This window comes from Protopterus annectens, chromosome 3.part0 (genome assembly GCF_019279795.1).
Source record: "Protopterus annectens isolate FY-2018-M chromosome 3.part0, PAN1.0, whole genome shotgun sequence".
In the NCBI taxonomy this organism is placed as follows: Eukaryota; Metazoa; Chordata; order Ceratodontiformes; family Protopteridae; genus Protopterus; species Protopterus annectens.
In genome coordinates, this window is record NC_056731.1 from 38,404,898 (window position 1) to 38,418,935 (window position 14,038).

The 14,038-nt window shown below is 38.1% G+C and overlaps 1 protein-coding gene across 3 annotated transcripts in view; it reads left to right on the plus strand.

Annotated features, from left to right (window-relative positions):
- Window positions 1–14,038, plus strand: part of LOC122796246 (nebulette-like) — a 1,283,698-nt gene that overhangs the window by 848,935 nt on the left and 420,725 nt on the right. For all 3 annotated transcript variants that reach the window (XM_044064567.1, XM_044064568.1, XM_044064569.1), the window contains one exon: window positions 6,698–6,802. In XM_044064567.1, coding sequence (XP_043920502.1) covers window positions 6,698–6,802 — 105 coding nt within the window. The remainder of the gene's footprint in view (window positions 1–6,697; window positions 6,803–14,038) is intronic.

Consider the following 14,038-nt stretch of genomic DNA (forward strand, 5'->3'; position numbering starts at 1 on the left):
TGGTGGTCACAGCTTCAGGAAACCTAATGAACTTTATAAATGGGAAGGAGTTTTTAGACAGAAATGTTGCAGATTGTATGATAAGCATTGTTCTCACCTTGCGTTTTTATTTTTATATTTCCTCTTTTATAATGTAGCAGGAGTGGGAATGTTGTTTCTGATGTCTGATGTGCCCTTTCAGTTTCAACATAAGCAGTACACAATGCAAATTGTCTTGTTTTCTGAAGGAGACAGATGAGGCTTGTGACCAGCCATGGTTAGTTCCCCTCACAAAGGTTGACATGTACCTTTCTGTTAAATTATTTTCTCCTTTGGCAGACAGGATTCACATATGACATCTCTCCCATTTTGTGTCCTCATTGCAGGGCCAGATAATAGATTTGCTCCATATATACTGCCTTCATGTCTTGACCCTGTCCCAATTGTGAGGTACATAAGGGTGACGATGGAGGGAGGTTCTCACTCATCTCAAAAAGGCACCTCACCTGTGTTAGCTGAGATTGTCCAGCCACAGATGGATCAGGTGATCAGTGAGGAGGGCTTTCTGGAATAAATATCAGAATTTCTCAACATTCTGTCAACTCTGTTCTCAAGCCAGTGTGGGACACCATCTTGATTCATTATATAGGGATTGATCCCTGTAATGTCACCTTTACATATAACAGTAAGCAGTATGGGAGGCTATATGTATACTGGTTTTCTTCAGAGTCTTCAGTTTTCAAAGGAAGTGGGAGAGTGTGTAATGGGGGATAGTGGGGTGTCATCTCCGATTCATTTTCTCAAAGTGCATGAATCACTGAAATCAGACACGTGCGCATGCACACACACACACACACACACACACACACATACACACACACACACACACACACACACACACACACACACACACACACACACACACACACACACACACACACACAAACACACACACACACACACACACACAGACGCGCGCACGCGCACACACACACTCCAGTACTTAATTCACAGTTCTTGACAGAGAGGTTATTGTGAGCCCTTGCCATATGACCCATTCATGTTCATTAACCAATACCAGTAAAATTATTATTTTTTGAAGCTGCAGATTCTACCTGTAAAGTTTTCATACACAAATGACTCAACCTGCATTTAATGTGTTACTTGTTTATGAACCAACTTGGCATTTAATATGTTATTTGTTTATCTTGGCTTAATGCCTTTCATCTTGTTTTACTAACAATACATGATTCAGCCCAGGCCTAACCCCTGACATCTCAGTTACTAACTTGTTAGGTTTCTTTCTTTTTAACTGCGTTTTCTTTTTCTCTCAAGGTACAGTCTATCTGTGTGGTGGTCACTTGCCCAGCATTTCCAAAATGCACCCATCCACAGTGCTTAAAATAAAATATCTCTTTCCATAGTTATTTTGCTGGTTTCCTGCATTATGTGCTTCTTTTGAGCAATTGTTACTGTTACATTCCTAAGCACAGTTATGTAATACTAGAAGTAGCAACACTCAAGACGGACAGACAGCATTGGAAGTCTGTCATCTACTGTTTGAAAAAAGATACTTGCTGAGTCAGATTACTCCTTTAGCCCACTTTCTTTCTAGAAGATAAAGTTGTTTTGTCAGTGAAGGTGCTGTGCATCACTGAACATTCTTACTTTCAAAATTGTCTAAAGCTCAACTTTGACGATTCTACTTTCCTTCAGGCAGGATGTATGTTTAGAAAAGGGTAAATATGTCATAAACAGCCATATTGAGCTGTGTCTTTCTCTTGCTTTTGGTGTTTCTTGACATTTGTGGACCTGGTGCAGTGGTATGACATATGTATTTTTATGGCTTGTTTTTGTAGAGTTTATGTCTTTAAGCATAAATACAAAATTGTTACAGGATGTTAATCAAATGTGTCCCACCTGAATTACTCTTTACCTGCTGATGTACCTAAGTGATGTTAGCTTACTAATATGAAACTGCTGTACAATAGTTTTATTCATCATAAAATCTAGGCAATAGACTGAGCCACTAGAACACTGTGAGAGGTGTTATTGAAAAATGCAGAAATATTTTTAAAAAATTAAGGAATCAGACTTCAATACTCAGTCTCACTGCCCTAAAGTAACTTTCTTTTTATACAGGAAAGCTTACTTAACATTCAAATGCATGTATGCTGAATGGGCAGTCCAGTTATTGTATCAATCATAAATCAAGCAGTCCTCACAGGAAAATAGTTCAGCTAAAAGTACATTTCCCTGTGTGATTACAAAAAAAAAATTCCCGTTCAGTCATATGCTACAGAACTGCTCCATGAAGAATAATACAACACAATTTAAAAAAAATTTATAGGTCTTGATACAAGGAATGACATCACCATCAACTCTGTGGCCGTGGCTATACTGACTTTGTAAAGAATGCATGACAGTATATATTTTCAATGTTTGTAGACTACCAGAAGTTAGCAGAAGAACAGTAAAATCCATTTATATAATGACATTATTTAGAAAAGATAACAATTCTTTTCATAAATAATGTCATTTTATAAATGCAATAATCCGCTTTCTTGTGTGCATAATGCTGGATTTACCCATGGTTGGCTTGTTGGCTTTTGTTGATTACTCTCACTTCATCCTCTTGATCAAACCACAGCAACCATGGGTAAATCCTACATTCAGTCATTTATTTCTGACAAAGTAGCATTTGTTGCATCTTGGATTAATTGCATAGCTTCTAGGCAGATGTGAATGCAAAATAAACTGGCACCTCACCTAAGTCTCATGTTTAATCATACCCTCACCTCAGGCTTCGTGCCCACTGAGTGGCGCACAGCTACAGTTATCCCACTCCACAAGGTGGGATCCACCTTGGATCGGGAACTACCGCCCCATCAGTCTGATAAGCCTGATCTGGAAGGCCATGGAACGTATTATCATGGAACTTATAAACAAAGATATTGGCAACCTTCAAACACTGGACCACACCCAGTTTTGGTTTGTGAAGGGCTGATCTTGTCTCCTGAACCTGATTGACTTCTTTGAGTCAGTCTCCAGAGCTGTGGATGAGGGTATGGCAGTCCACACAGCCTATCTGGACCTTGCCAAGACCTTTGACACCATCCCCCACTCTGGAATCATAGATAAACTTACTAAGCTAGGCATTAATCTCTACATCACTCGATGGGTTGCCAACTGGCTTACTGACAGAACCCACACTATAAAAGTAGGTGACTCCAAATCCAGCTCCAGACAAGTGACAAGTGGAGTACCTCAGGGTTCAGTCCTGGGACCGCTGTTGTTTGGTATCTACTTCTCTGAAGTACAGGCCAACACTAAGGGACTCTGGATAACAAAATTCACAGAGGACTGCAAACTGGGAGCCATTATGGAATCCCCAAATGATGTGGGTACTCTACAAAAGAGCCTTACAGAAACAGATGCTTGGTGCCAGAGCCATGGGCTCAAGCTCAATGCCAAGAAATGTATAGTTATCCCCTTTGGAAAAAGACATGTAGCCATGAATTACCACATAGGTGGCAGTACACTGAACAGCGAAAGTGTGATAAGAGACTTAGGGACACAGGTCGACAGTGGTCTCACCTTCAATAACCACATTGCCACAACAATCAGGAAATCCTTCTATGTGGCACACCTCATCACTAAAGGCTTTTCATCTAGAAAAAAGGAGGTCATTGTCTCCCTGTACTCATCCCTCATTAGACCTATTATAGAATACAATACCCCATTTGGAATGTATCTCTCAAGACATCTGCAGCAACTGGAAAGGCTGCAGAAATACCTCACTAAAAGAATCACAGGCCTAAAGCAGATGCTCTATGCTGACCGCCTTAAAAAACTCCAGCTATACTCTGTAACATATTGTCTACTCAGAGGCAATCTCTGCTTAAAATACAAGGCCATGTCAAACCCAGAGCTGTTGGACATGCTACATGTAAAGAAATCCCAATCCCTCAGAGCCACACACTCCAGGGATCTAAACCTTGTCATCATAATAAACAAAACATGCTGGAGGGATAGGTTCCTGACCCAGAGACTCCCCAGACTCTGGAATAGACTGCCCATACATGTCAAGCAGAGCGCCTCCTTGGCCCTCTTCAAAAGGAACCTTGACGATTGTATGGGCGAAAGGAAATTCACCCCGGGGATCACGTCAGTCACCCTGCTAGACAGGAGTCCAGGGAAGTAAAGAGTGTGGGAAGAAATAGCCAGGGAATTGTTATGGCTAGGCTTGTATAGGCCCTAGGGCCGATAGCCTTGTACCAACCTATGAACCTATGAACCTATGTGTTGTCATGTGAAGATGAGTTTGTATTCAATGCAGTGCACACTACAATTTAATAACTTGAAACAGTGGGGTCAGGCACTGAAAAACATATTTATAATGTATTTATTTGGTTACTACACAATAAGCAAAATGTATTGTATTGCAAACTTGATAATTACTTGTGCCTATTTTGCTGAAGATTTAATTTATAACTCTACTAATAAATTGCTGTCCTCCCCCCCTCAGTTGCAGTTATCAGTAGCATGTAATTCCTATACTCCTTAAATGCAAACCACATAGTACATGCTAATTATGTTGCACTCCTGTTGTACTTTTAACATAGATCAATTATTTGGGGGAATTTAAAAAGTGATTAAATGTAAATAGAATGTCTTAAATTTAATATGTGTTGTATGCAGTTTTGTAAGCACACATTTGACCCACTTAAACATAAATGAAATCATGATCTCCAGCTCATTTGGAAATATTGCATTTTAACAGTCGGCACACCAAACATTCTCAGAAATACAAACTGAAATCCTTTCAGGATGAAGCATTTATAAAAGCAATAACTTCCTAGCCACACAGAATAAAGCTTTGAGATCACTGTTTCTTCCAGATGAATATGGGCATTGGTCTGCCTTCTGTCAAGTAATTGTTTAGTTGTCTTTGTCTTTCAAAAAATTTCTGACTCTTTAAGAGCCACATGATCAAGGTTTTTTACTAGTTTGTCAGGAATGTTGAAACCAGGTTTAGGATAACTTAAACTGCATTACTGTGGTATTGTCACAACACACTAAAACATTTTGTTAAACTTTGTCATTCTTCAGTATGTTTGCCTTAACAAGTAAGTAATGTACACATTTTTTTTTCTTAGAAATGTAGTTTATGTGATAAACTATATAAAATGTGAATTTTTGTAGATAGATACATATTTAAAACTGTGGGAATTTTTTGGTAGACATTTTCAGTGGCCCTGATAATGGGCAGTGGTTATTTAGTAGCAACTAGACTAAAACTCGAATGCTTGTTTGGATCTCTATGTATTGATTTCTTAAATGATTCTAACACTCAGGCAAAAGGTTATCTTTCCATTAAGGTTTTTGTTGCTGTTGTGTCTTTCGGCTTTTCCCGGTTAGGGGTCGCCACAGCGGAACTCCGGAACGCTAATGATTGGCAGTAGATTTTTACGTGTGCCGAGTTTTTGTAATAAGTAAAAATGAAAAGGAATCATTCTGTCATTCTTTCCTTGTTTTGTCTCTACAACCTTCTAGTACTGTTATAGCTAATGCTTTGTCCAGCCTGGAACACAGCTGCAAAACTGTGAATGAATTTTGTTTAATCTTTTCATATTATGAATATAAAATTGCAGCTTAGGCCAGGAATTTTAAAATAAATGTTACAATACAATACTTTTTATTCCAGAGTTTATCAGACTGCCATTCATACATTCTGAATGATGTTTTTGAAATGCATTCAATATTGACAGATTTTGGTGTAAAATACCATAATAGTATTCAGAAAAGCTTAGTGCTTAAATGAAATGCTAATTATTTTTTACCTATATTCATAGAATGTGGCTAAAGCATCTAATTATGCATGCTAAGTGTAAGTTTTTACACACGTGCAAAAACATGTATTGAGATGCTGATCTGACTATGCTTTGTGATATGTACAAAAAAAAAAAGTCTTGTGATAATCAGTACTTTGCATAACTGCTAAGCTTTTATTAATACTCCATGTGGTCTCAATAGTTTTCTAAAGTGAATAGCACAAGGAGAGTTTTTTGGGGGAGGGCGAAGTGGTAAAGGTCCTCATGCCCTCGCTTCTATCTTAATATAAGAAAACTAAAAAAAAAAACAACAACAAAAAAAAAAAATTCAATCAATGGTTCCATCTACCACCAAAAAATGCAGTTTGTTAGCTATTAGGCATTGAATAAAGTCACTAAATATAATTTTAGTTGAGTAGAATTGTAGCTTTTTTAGTTTTGTGAATTTTGTTGTTGGTTCTGACCACATACATTGATTCGATGCAGTAAGTAGTTCATTTAATGACCAGTGTAGCTGTTACTCCTTACTCAAAATGAATTTCAGAGTTAGACAAATGGAAGAAAATATAATCATTCACGCAATGATCTAACTAATATTCCTCTGTGACATAATAGAATGATAGCACAATTCAGTTAATTTATTTTTCTATAAATTCACATGTGGCAGACTTGTACATGTTGCAACAATATTTGCTTGAATACAGTATCATTCAAAGATAATTTTTTGGAATTCATTGTACTCTGCTCATATTAATTAAGACAGTAAAACATGCTGTAGTGTTTAAATACTGCTAACCTTATTTTTTAAGTTGTTAACTGCAGATACAAGATTCATGTGGTAATCTTTGACTCTAATAGTTGAATGTTCTAATCTTCATTCACAGCTGCAGTACACATCTGATTTTAAATCATGCAAGGGCAAAGTAACTTCAGTTGTTGAAACACCAGAGATTATCCTTGCAAAAGAAAATTGCAAAAACTTCAGTAATGTAAGTTTAATTTTCTAATAAGTATTTCTCATTTGTTTAGGTGAGGTTTCATTCCATGTATTATGTGTTGAAATGCTGAATAATATTGTGGCATAATATTTATTAGATGTATTAGTATATATTACAATGCATAAGACAGACGGAAAATTCTGAATTTTTTATAACTGTAAACATTTTTCTTTTTTATGATGGTAGTCAATCTTTAATATGAATATATCCCTGAAATATTATAGCTTTTTTGTGCAGGTGCCTGCATCCAGTACCCCAGAAAGTGTACTTATCAACAATATTACTTTGCATGCAAATAATTTATTTTGAAAAAAGTCTTGCTTGCTAACTATAAGGAAGCTGCATCTTTTTTATACCAGGATTTGATGGTGACTACTCTTGTTATGGAAGACGCTTTTCTACACATGCCAGTCTCTCCATTTCAAAGACCAGTATTAGGGTTCTGGATGTGTCAGGTTTTATTCCACATACTCATTTTTACCCTTTTGCTTATCAGCACCTTTGTAAGTGTTTGCAAGGTGTCTAGTCCTATGTCATTTGCATGCCTGAGGATATTTTACAATTAATTGTTCTCCAGTCCATGATACTGAAACATAAAGCCCATTTTCTCATCTAAATGAAACATCACATTATAATAATATTCCTAGGGATCTAAATTAACCCAAAAAAGTAATTTAGCACTCCACTGTAAAGGTTTTACCAAGCATATGCTTAACCTATCCACAGCATCTGTACAACAGTATCTAAAGTCTCTGAAGGTCAGATACTCTTAAATTCTAATGGCATCTTTTGAAAGACTTCATATAAAAAAGGAATAGTATTTCCTAAAAATCAAATAGAACCAAGTCAGTGACATATTATAATGTATTTTTTTTAATTTATTTACATTTGTTGACCGGGAAAATTTGACTGGACACAGGTCCTTTTTCAGCAGAGGCCCGGGGAGAAAAGCTCCATAATAAAAACAACAATTAATTACAAGTTACAAGAAGTATAGGTAGGTTTTGTTTAACAATAGTAGTAAACACTTATAGTTCAAAATTAATTAAGTATTTAGTTAAATGGTACAACACATATCATTGGTGCCATAAAGACTAGCAAGTATTTTAATAGCTGAGCTAGCAGCTATTACCCTTGAATAACAGTGGCTAAGATTACAGCTGAGATATAGGTTTACAAGCAATGTATTTAGCTGCAATCCGAAGGTAGTTGCATTGTCAGCAAATGGAATTGAGCTTCTAAGAGGCCTCACAACCTGGTGCTTGGAATGACTTAATTGGGAATAATATTGTTTCACATTCTGAACAGCTGCTTGGAGACACAGTTTGTACTTGTAATGATGAAAGCTTTATTTCTTAGCTCAAATGGTGGGTAACTAACCTTCATAGTTATGCTCTGGAGTAGCTTACTGCACAGTAAGTACATTAGTAGAATGCTTAACCAGGCCTTGTATCCAACCAAGTAAATCCTGTTGAGAAGTTTGATAAGGTTGAGTACTTTTTGTATTGCCAGCAACAATTTTAGACTACACTGAAGCATACATGACAGCAAGCAATAAAATGACCACCTGAAAGCCTTATTGCTGGCTGTATAAGTGAAGCATGAACTGATATTCTAACCACTCTGATAACACAAGTTTTGACTTACAGTTTACAGCACAGGGCTTGCTTATTGATGAATACAAAGGGGACAGAAGTTTGTACAATCAAAAGTGTTTTCCTGAAGACAACAATTACAGTGCAGTCCACACAAGTGACAGGGAACACGTGTCAATTACTGACCTGTAAACTAAATCAAATCACTTAGAAAATTGACAGACATCAATTAATCTGCACCTGGTAGATCAACCTGAAGCTAAGTAAGGTGTACTAATACATTTTCTTAAGCAATAACTTATCAAGTTGGCTAACTTTTACATGACCCCAAACTGGGTAGACATATGGATAGCTTCGGTCACTATCTGGATTATAAATTTTTCTCAGACTAATGATAAAACTGCTCAACTTTACTTGCAAACAATCTATCCTGGATTTGCTCAGTGAAAGGAAAGCATTCACAGTGATGTATATCGGGATGTGATTTTTTTTCTTAGATGTAGAAGTATCGGGAGTCATATATTTCATTGCATTTGGGGGAATTTATTCATTTTTACATCCATGTCTTCCTATCAAGAGCTGCATTGTCATATCTTGAAATGGAACTCTGTGTACTCTAGCAGCTTAGTTTTAAAAGATAGAAAAGTCTGGATTTGAAATCATATTAACTACCTTGAAGTTCTGAACCAGGGCTACTGTCACTCTTTCTGTTGGTTGTTTTTTACTTACTCTAGTGTCAGCTACTCATGACTCATTTACATGCACCAGAACAACTGTATTAAAGGTACAAGATTTTCCAACTCACAGACTCTGTCTCTAAATATATTTTCCCTGAGTTTAAGCAAGCTGTATATTTGTAATCCACGTGTATCGGGGATGATCTCTCACATCAGAGATGTGGGTAGGGTCTTGTATCCCTGCAAAAACACCTTTTTAGACTCACTGCAGACCATGAGTATTCATTTTATGGCATGATTGGCAGTGAGTTACTAGTACTCAGGTGTTCATGCTAATGAACCCTTTCTGTTTTAGATTATTTTTGGATTTGGGACAGCTCTAATTTGCAAAGAAAACTGAACTAAGATGCATGCATTTTCTTCTTCATTCTGGATCAGACATGTAGTGAAGGTGGGTTAAAGGAGGTGCCATCCTGGTCACATGGTATTAGTGGCCATGATTGTCAGTACTGCAAATGCTTCATTTGTAGTCAGGTCTGAAGTGTGCAATGCTTTATGTGGGGTATTTAGCAATAGAACGTTACACTTTAAAGAAGATAGAGGACCTTCTTTTTTCATTTTTGGTCCTCATCTAGACTGGGGAACTACACAGTGCTGGAAGGCCTAGCTGTAGCTCTGTTCTGGTTTTTGGACTTGAACCACTCATTCAAAACTTGAAAGAGTAAAACATTTTGTACAGATATTGTAGAATGAAAACACAGCCTGCATATCCAGATAATATAAGTAAGATCATTAATATTCGTCCTGTGGCTCATCTGCAGCAACTGGATATTTTCAGTCACATAGCAGTAATTAGCAACAGTCACATGCAGAAAATAGTACAATCAATCTACTTAGTCGCAATAACAATTATTTCACCATTACCTTCTGTTCAAAATATTTTGGATGCAGTGCTTAATAGCAAGTGTACGGCAGTTGAGACCCCCCTCCCCGACACACACAAACATGCACAGAACTCACTTCCCATACCCTTAAATAAACCTACATTCAAACTCACTGACAGAGGCACATACCCACAGACCTGAAATCTACCCTATATAGGCCTGAAAATATTACTATGTAAGACAGATTCACTTCTCTGGAAGCAACCATGCTCGTGTACACAGTGCCAGCTAACGTATACTCATGTTCATTGATCATGTGCTTTTGAATATACATTTTGATAAGCTGGCGTACAGGGATACAACAAGGAGGACAATAGCAGATACTGACTAATTTACTGACTTATTTTAATTGCTTTTTATGTTTTAACCTGATTTTTCACTTAAGTGCTTATAAATGCTGTTTGCTGCAGTTTTATTTACTGGTTTACAAAGTGTAACCTTACAGCATCAGTGTGACTGTCAACATCTGCACCATTTTTGAAGATGGACTGCCAGTCTATAGGCTAGCTTCTTCTTCTTCTTTCGGCTTTTCCCGGTTAGGGGTCGCCACAGCAGATCACCTGTCCGCTCATGATTGGCAGTGGAGTTTTACAGTGTCAAGTTGCCAGCCTGGCACCCAACCTTCCACAGAAGGCACACACTCACACCTAGGGCCAATTTAGAGTGTCCAATCCACCTACAGCATGTCTTTGGGATGTGGGAGGAAACCGGAGCACCCGGAGGAAACCCACGCAACCACAGAGAGGACATGCAGACTCCGCACAGAAGGCACCCAAGCCGAGGATCGAACCGGAGAACCTCTTGCTGTGAGGCATCAACTCTAACCGCTGCACCACTGTGGCTGCCCACCAGTCTATAGGCTAGCATAATTTAAAATACTGGCTGATTCATTGAAAGAGTGTTCAGTGACTGAGATCTTAATAATAGACTGGTCTAGTTGGTGGCAACATGTACTGGTGTTGTAAACTACCATATAGTTTTCTCTAGAACCCTTTTCTAAGCTGCCTTATTGGTTCAAACCATCTTCTCCTTCATTACTTTATCTGTTCTTAAATTTCACAAAAGTAAAACAGCGCTCTTCTCACGGAATGATGCAATCTTATTATATATTTTATTCATCAAGGGCAGATCTTGCCTGTTGAACCTAGTTGACTTCTTTGAGTCTATCACCAAGGCCTTGAATGAGGGAAAGTCAGAACATACAGCTTACCTTGACTTGGCCAAGGCCTTTGACACAATCCCCCACTCGGGCATCATCAAAAAGCTAACACAACTTGTCATCGGAAATCACTGTTTCATCAGGTGGGTTGCCAACTGGCTCACTGATAGGACCCACAAGGTCAAAACAGGTACCTCCACCTCTGACAGCAGACCTGTCACTAGTGGTGTTCCCCAGGAATCCTTCCTGGGACCGTTACTGTTTAGCATCTACTTCTCAGATGTCCAGGCAAAGACAAAGGGCTTGTGGTTGATCTAGTTTGCAGATGACTATAAGTTGGGTGCTGTCATTGACTCCCCAAATGATGTTAACATACTGCAAGAGGGTCTCACAGCAACAAATGACGGTGCCAACATCATGGCCTTAAGAAAATGTGCTATCATACCATTCAGCAAAAAACACAGCCCCTATTGATTACCACATCAACGCCAACCCCCTAAGCACACAACTTGTGGTGCGAGACCTAGGTACTTAAGTTGACAACAATCTCACATTCGACCATCATGTAGTGGCAGTGGTCAGAAAAGCCTTTTACTTGGTTCATCTCATAAGTAAAGGGATTGCATCCAGAAATAAGGGGGTTATTACCGCTCTATACTCCTCCCTCATTAGGCCAATAATTGAGTATAATGCCCCATTTGGTATGTACCTCTCCAACATCAGCACCAACTGCAAAGGCCACAGAAATACCTCATAAAGAGAATCCATGGCCTCCAACATCTTCCGTATGTGGAGAGGCTCAAATCACTATCACTCCACTCAGTATCGTACAGATTGCTCAGAGATGATCTTTGTCTCGTCTACAAGGCAATGTCGGACCCTGCCCTACTAGAGATGCTCCATAGCCATAAGTCTAACTCCTTGCGCATTACCCACTTGAATGTCCTAAATCTAATATGCGACATCAACAAAACCTGCTTGAGAAACAGGTTTGTCTCCCAGAGGCTACCCCTTCTCTGGAATAGGCTTCCCATATATGTCAAACAGAGTACCTCACTGACCCTCTTCAAGTGCAACCTTGATGAGTGGATGGGAAACCACAGATTTGTCCCAGGTCCCAGGTGTTCCACCTGTGTTCCTCATTGATAAGGGGGACAGGTGCTGATTGAGGTTTCTTTTTTGGGGATAAACTCTTGGATAGGCTTGTAAGGGCCACTGGGCCATTAGCCATTAGCCTCCTATGATCCTATGATTCTTTCATGACAGAATTACTGAATGTTTTGGATACTGCTTTTATGTGACTAATCAGACATATAATTAGTATGACAGATGTAAAAAATACAAGAAGGCTCACAACTTCTAATTAACAGTCATCTGCATATCAAATCTCTCACCTCTTCCTTTTCTTCACCCTTAAAAAAAATAACTCAGACTGAATTACTGCTGCATATGGGCTCAGTCTGCCAACATCCCTCCTTTCTTTTCTAACTAACTTCAATTTTCTCTTTGAACTCCTTTCTGTTTTGTCAAACAAAAGGCACTTCACACTTCCCTGTGACTGGAAAAATGATTGGGGTAGTCCACACTACCCCAACCTAGAACTTGCCAGTCAGGCCGGGCTCATCCAAGGACTGCTTTTTTGCTGTGTGCATCCAGGTTGTCCTTTCTGTCATACAACCAAACCACCCCATGACTGCTGTAAACCCACTGCTTGAAAACCCTGCATATTGATTTATTTCTACTCTTGTTGTAACAACCTCCCTTTATGACCACTTTCCTTTCAACTCATTTAGCCCATTTAAATTTGCATACTTTGTATTTTAATTATCTTCTATTTTGTATCAAAAGTTTGTGCATCTATTTGTCTGCCTATACTCTACTATCTAGTCTCTCCTATATTGTATTATTAATACTAATGATGTTCTGTCCTATTCATCGCTACTTCTAATCCATATATCTTAATATCCAGTCAAAAATGTAATATTAGGGGAAATAACTGACAATAGATAACTAAGGATGTAACAAATGCTTGAAAGAAATAATGCATGAATCAAGTAGCAATCTTCCAAAATTCCCTTTTTCAGTTACTTTTTCAGAACTGAAAATATAGTCTAGAATAGCAATTAAAACACATCTAGGAATTATAAATAACAGCAGCTAGCTATACGAGAAACTCCAAATGGTACTGGGGAAAATATATTGAATTATTAACCATAGCACTCATAGGACCTCCTTTTTCATCTTAAATGTCCAGCTGAAATTTTGCATCCCTTTTTAGCACAGCAAAGCCACCTAAGTATTTATTTTCTTTTTCTCTCTCACTTTCTCACAGTTTCTTTATCTTAAATGCCAGAATAGGACACATTTTTTTAAAATCTGCATACTCACCTAAATGCTTCCCTAATTTCTTCTTGCCGTCTTACCTTATTTTATCCTCTCAAGTAACTCTCCATAGTATTTATCTATGTCTTTACCCCATAGCGCAACTGATACTTTGATTTTAATTTGTTCTATTAAATTTATGCACATAATATTAACAAAATTCCTAATAAAAAACATGCATTTCCCAATCTCGGACCTAATTCTGGATTTCTAAAGAAAGACTACTTGAGATATGTGCCAGGGCACTTCTATGGGCTAGGGTTGTAAGGCTCTAGGGCCATTAGCCTAGTACACACCTATGAACCTATGTAGTCCATCTGCCACTCATATTTATAAACACTTCATAGAATCACAGAGAATCATAAATCATCAGTGGTACAACAGGTAGCATGGCTCCCTATTGTGCAGAAGACTCTATTAACACACCAGGTGGAGCTATTGCTAACACTGCAGGGCAGCAAAAATGGGGT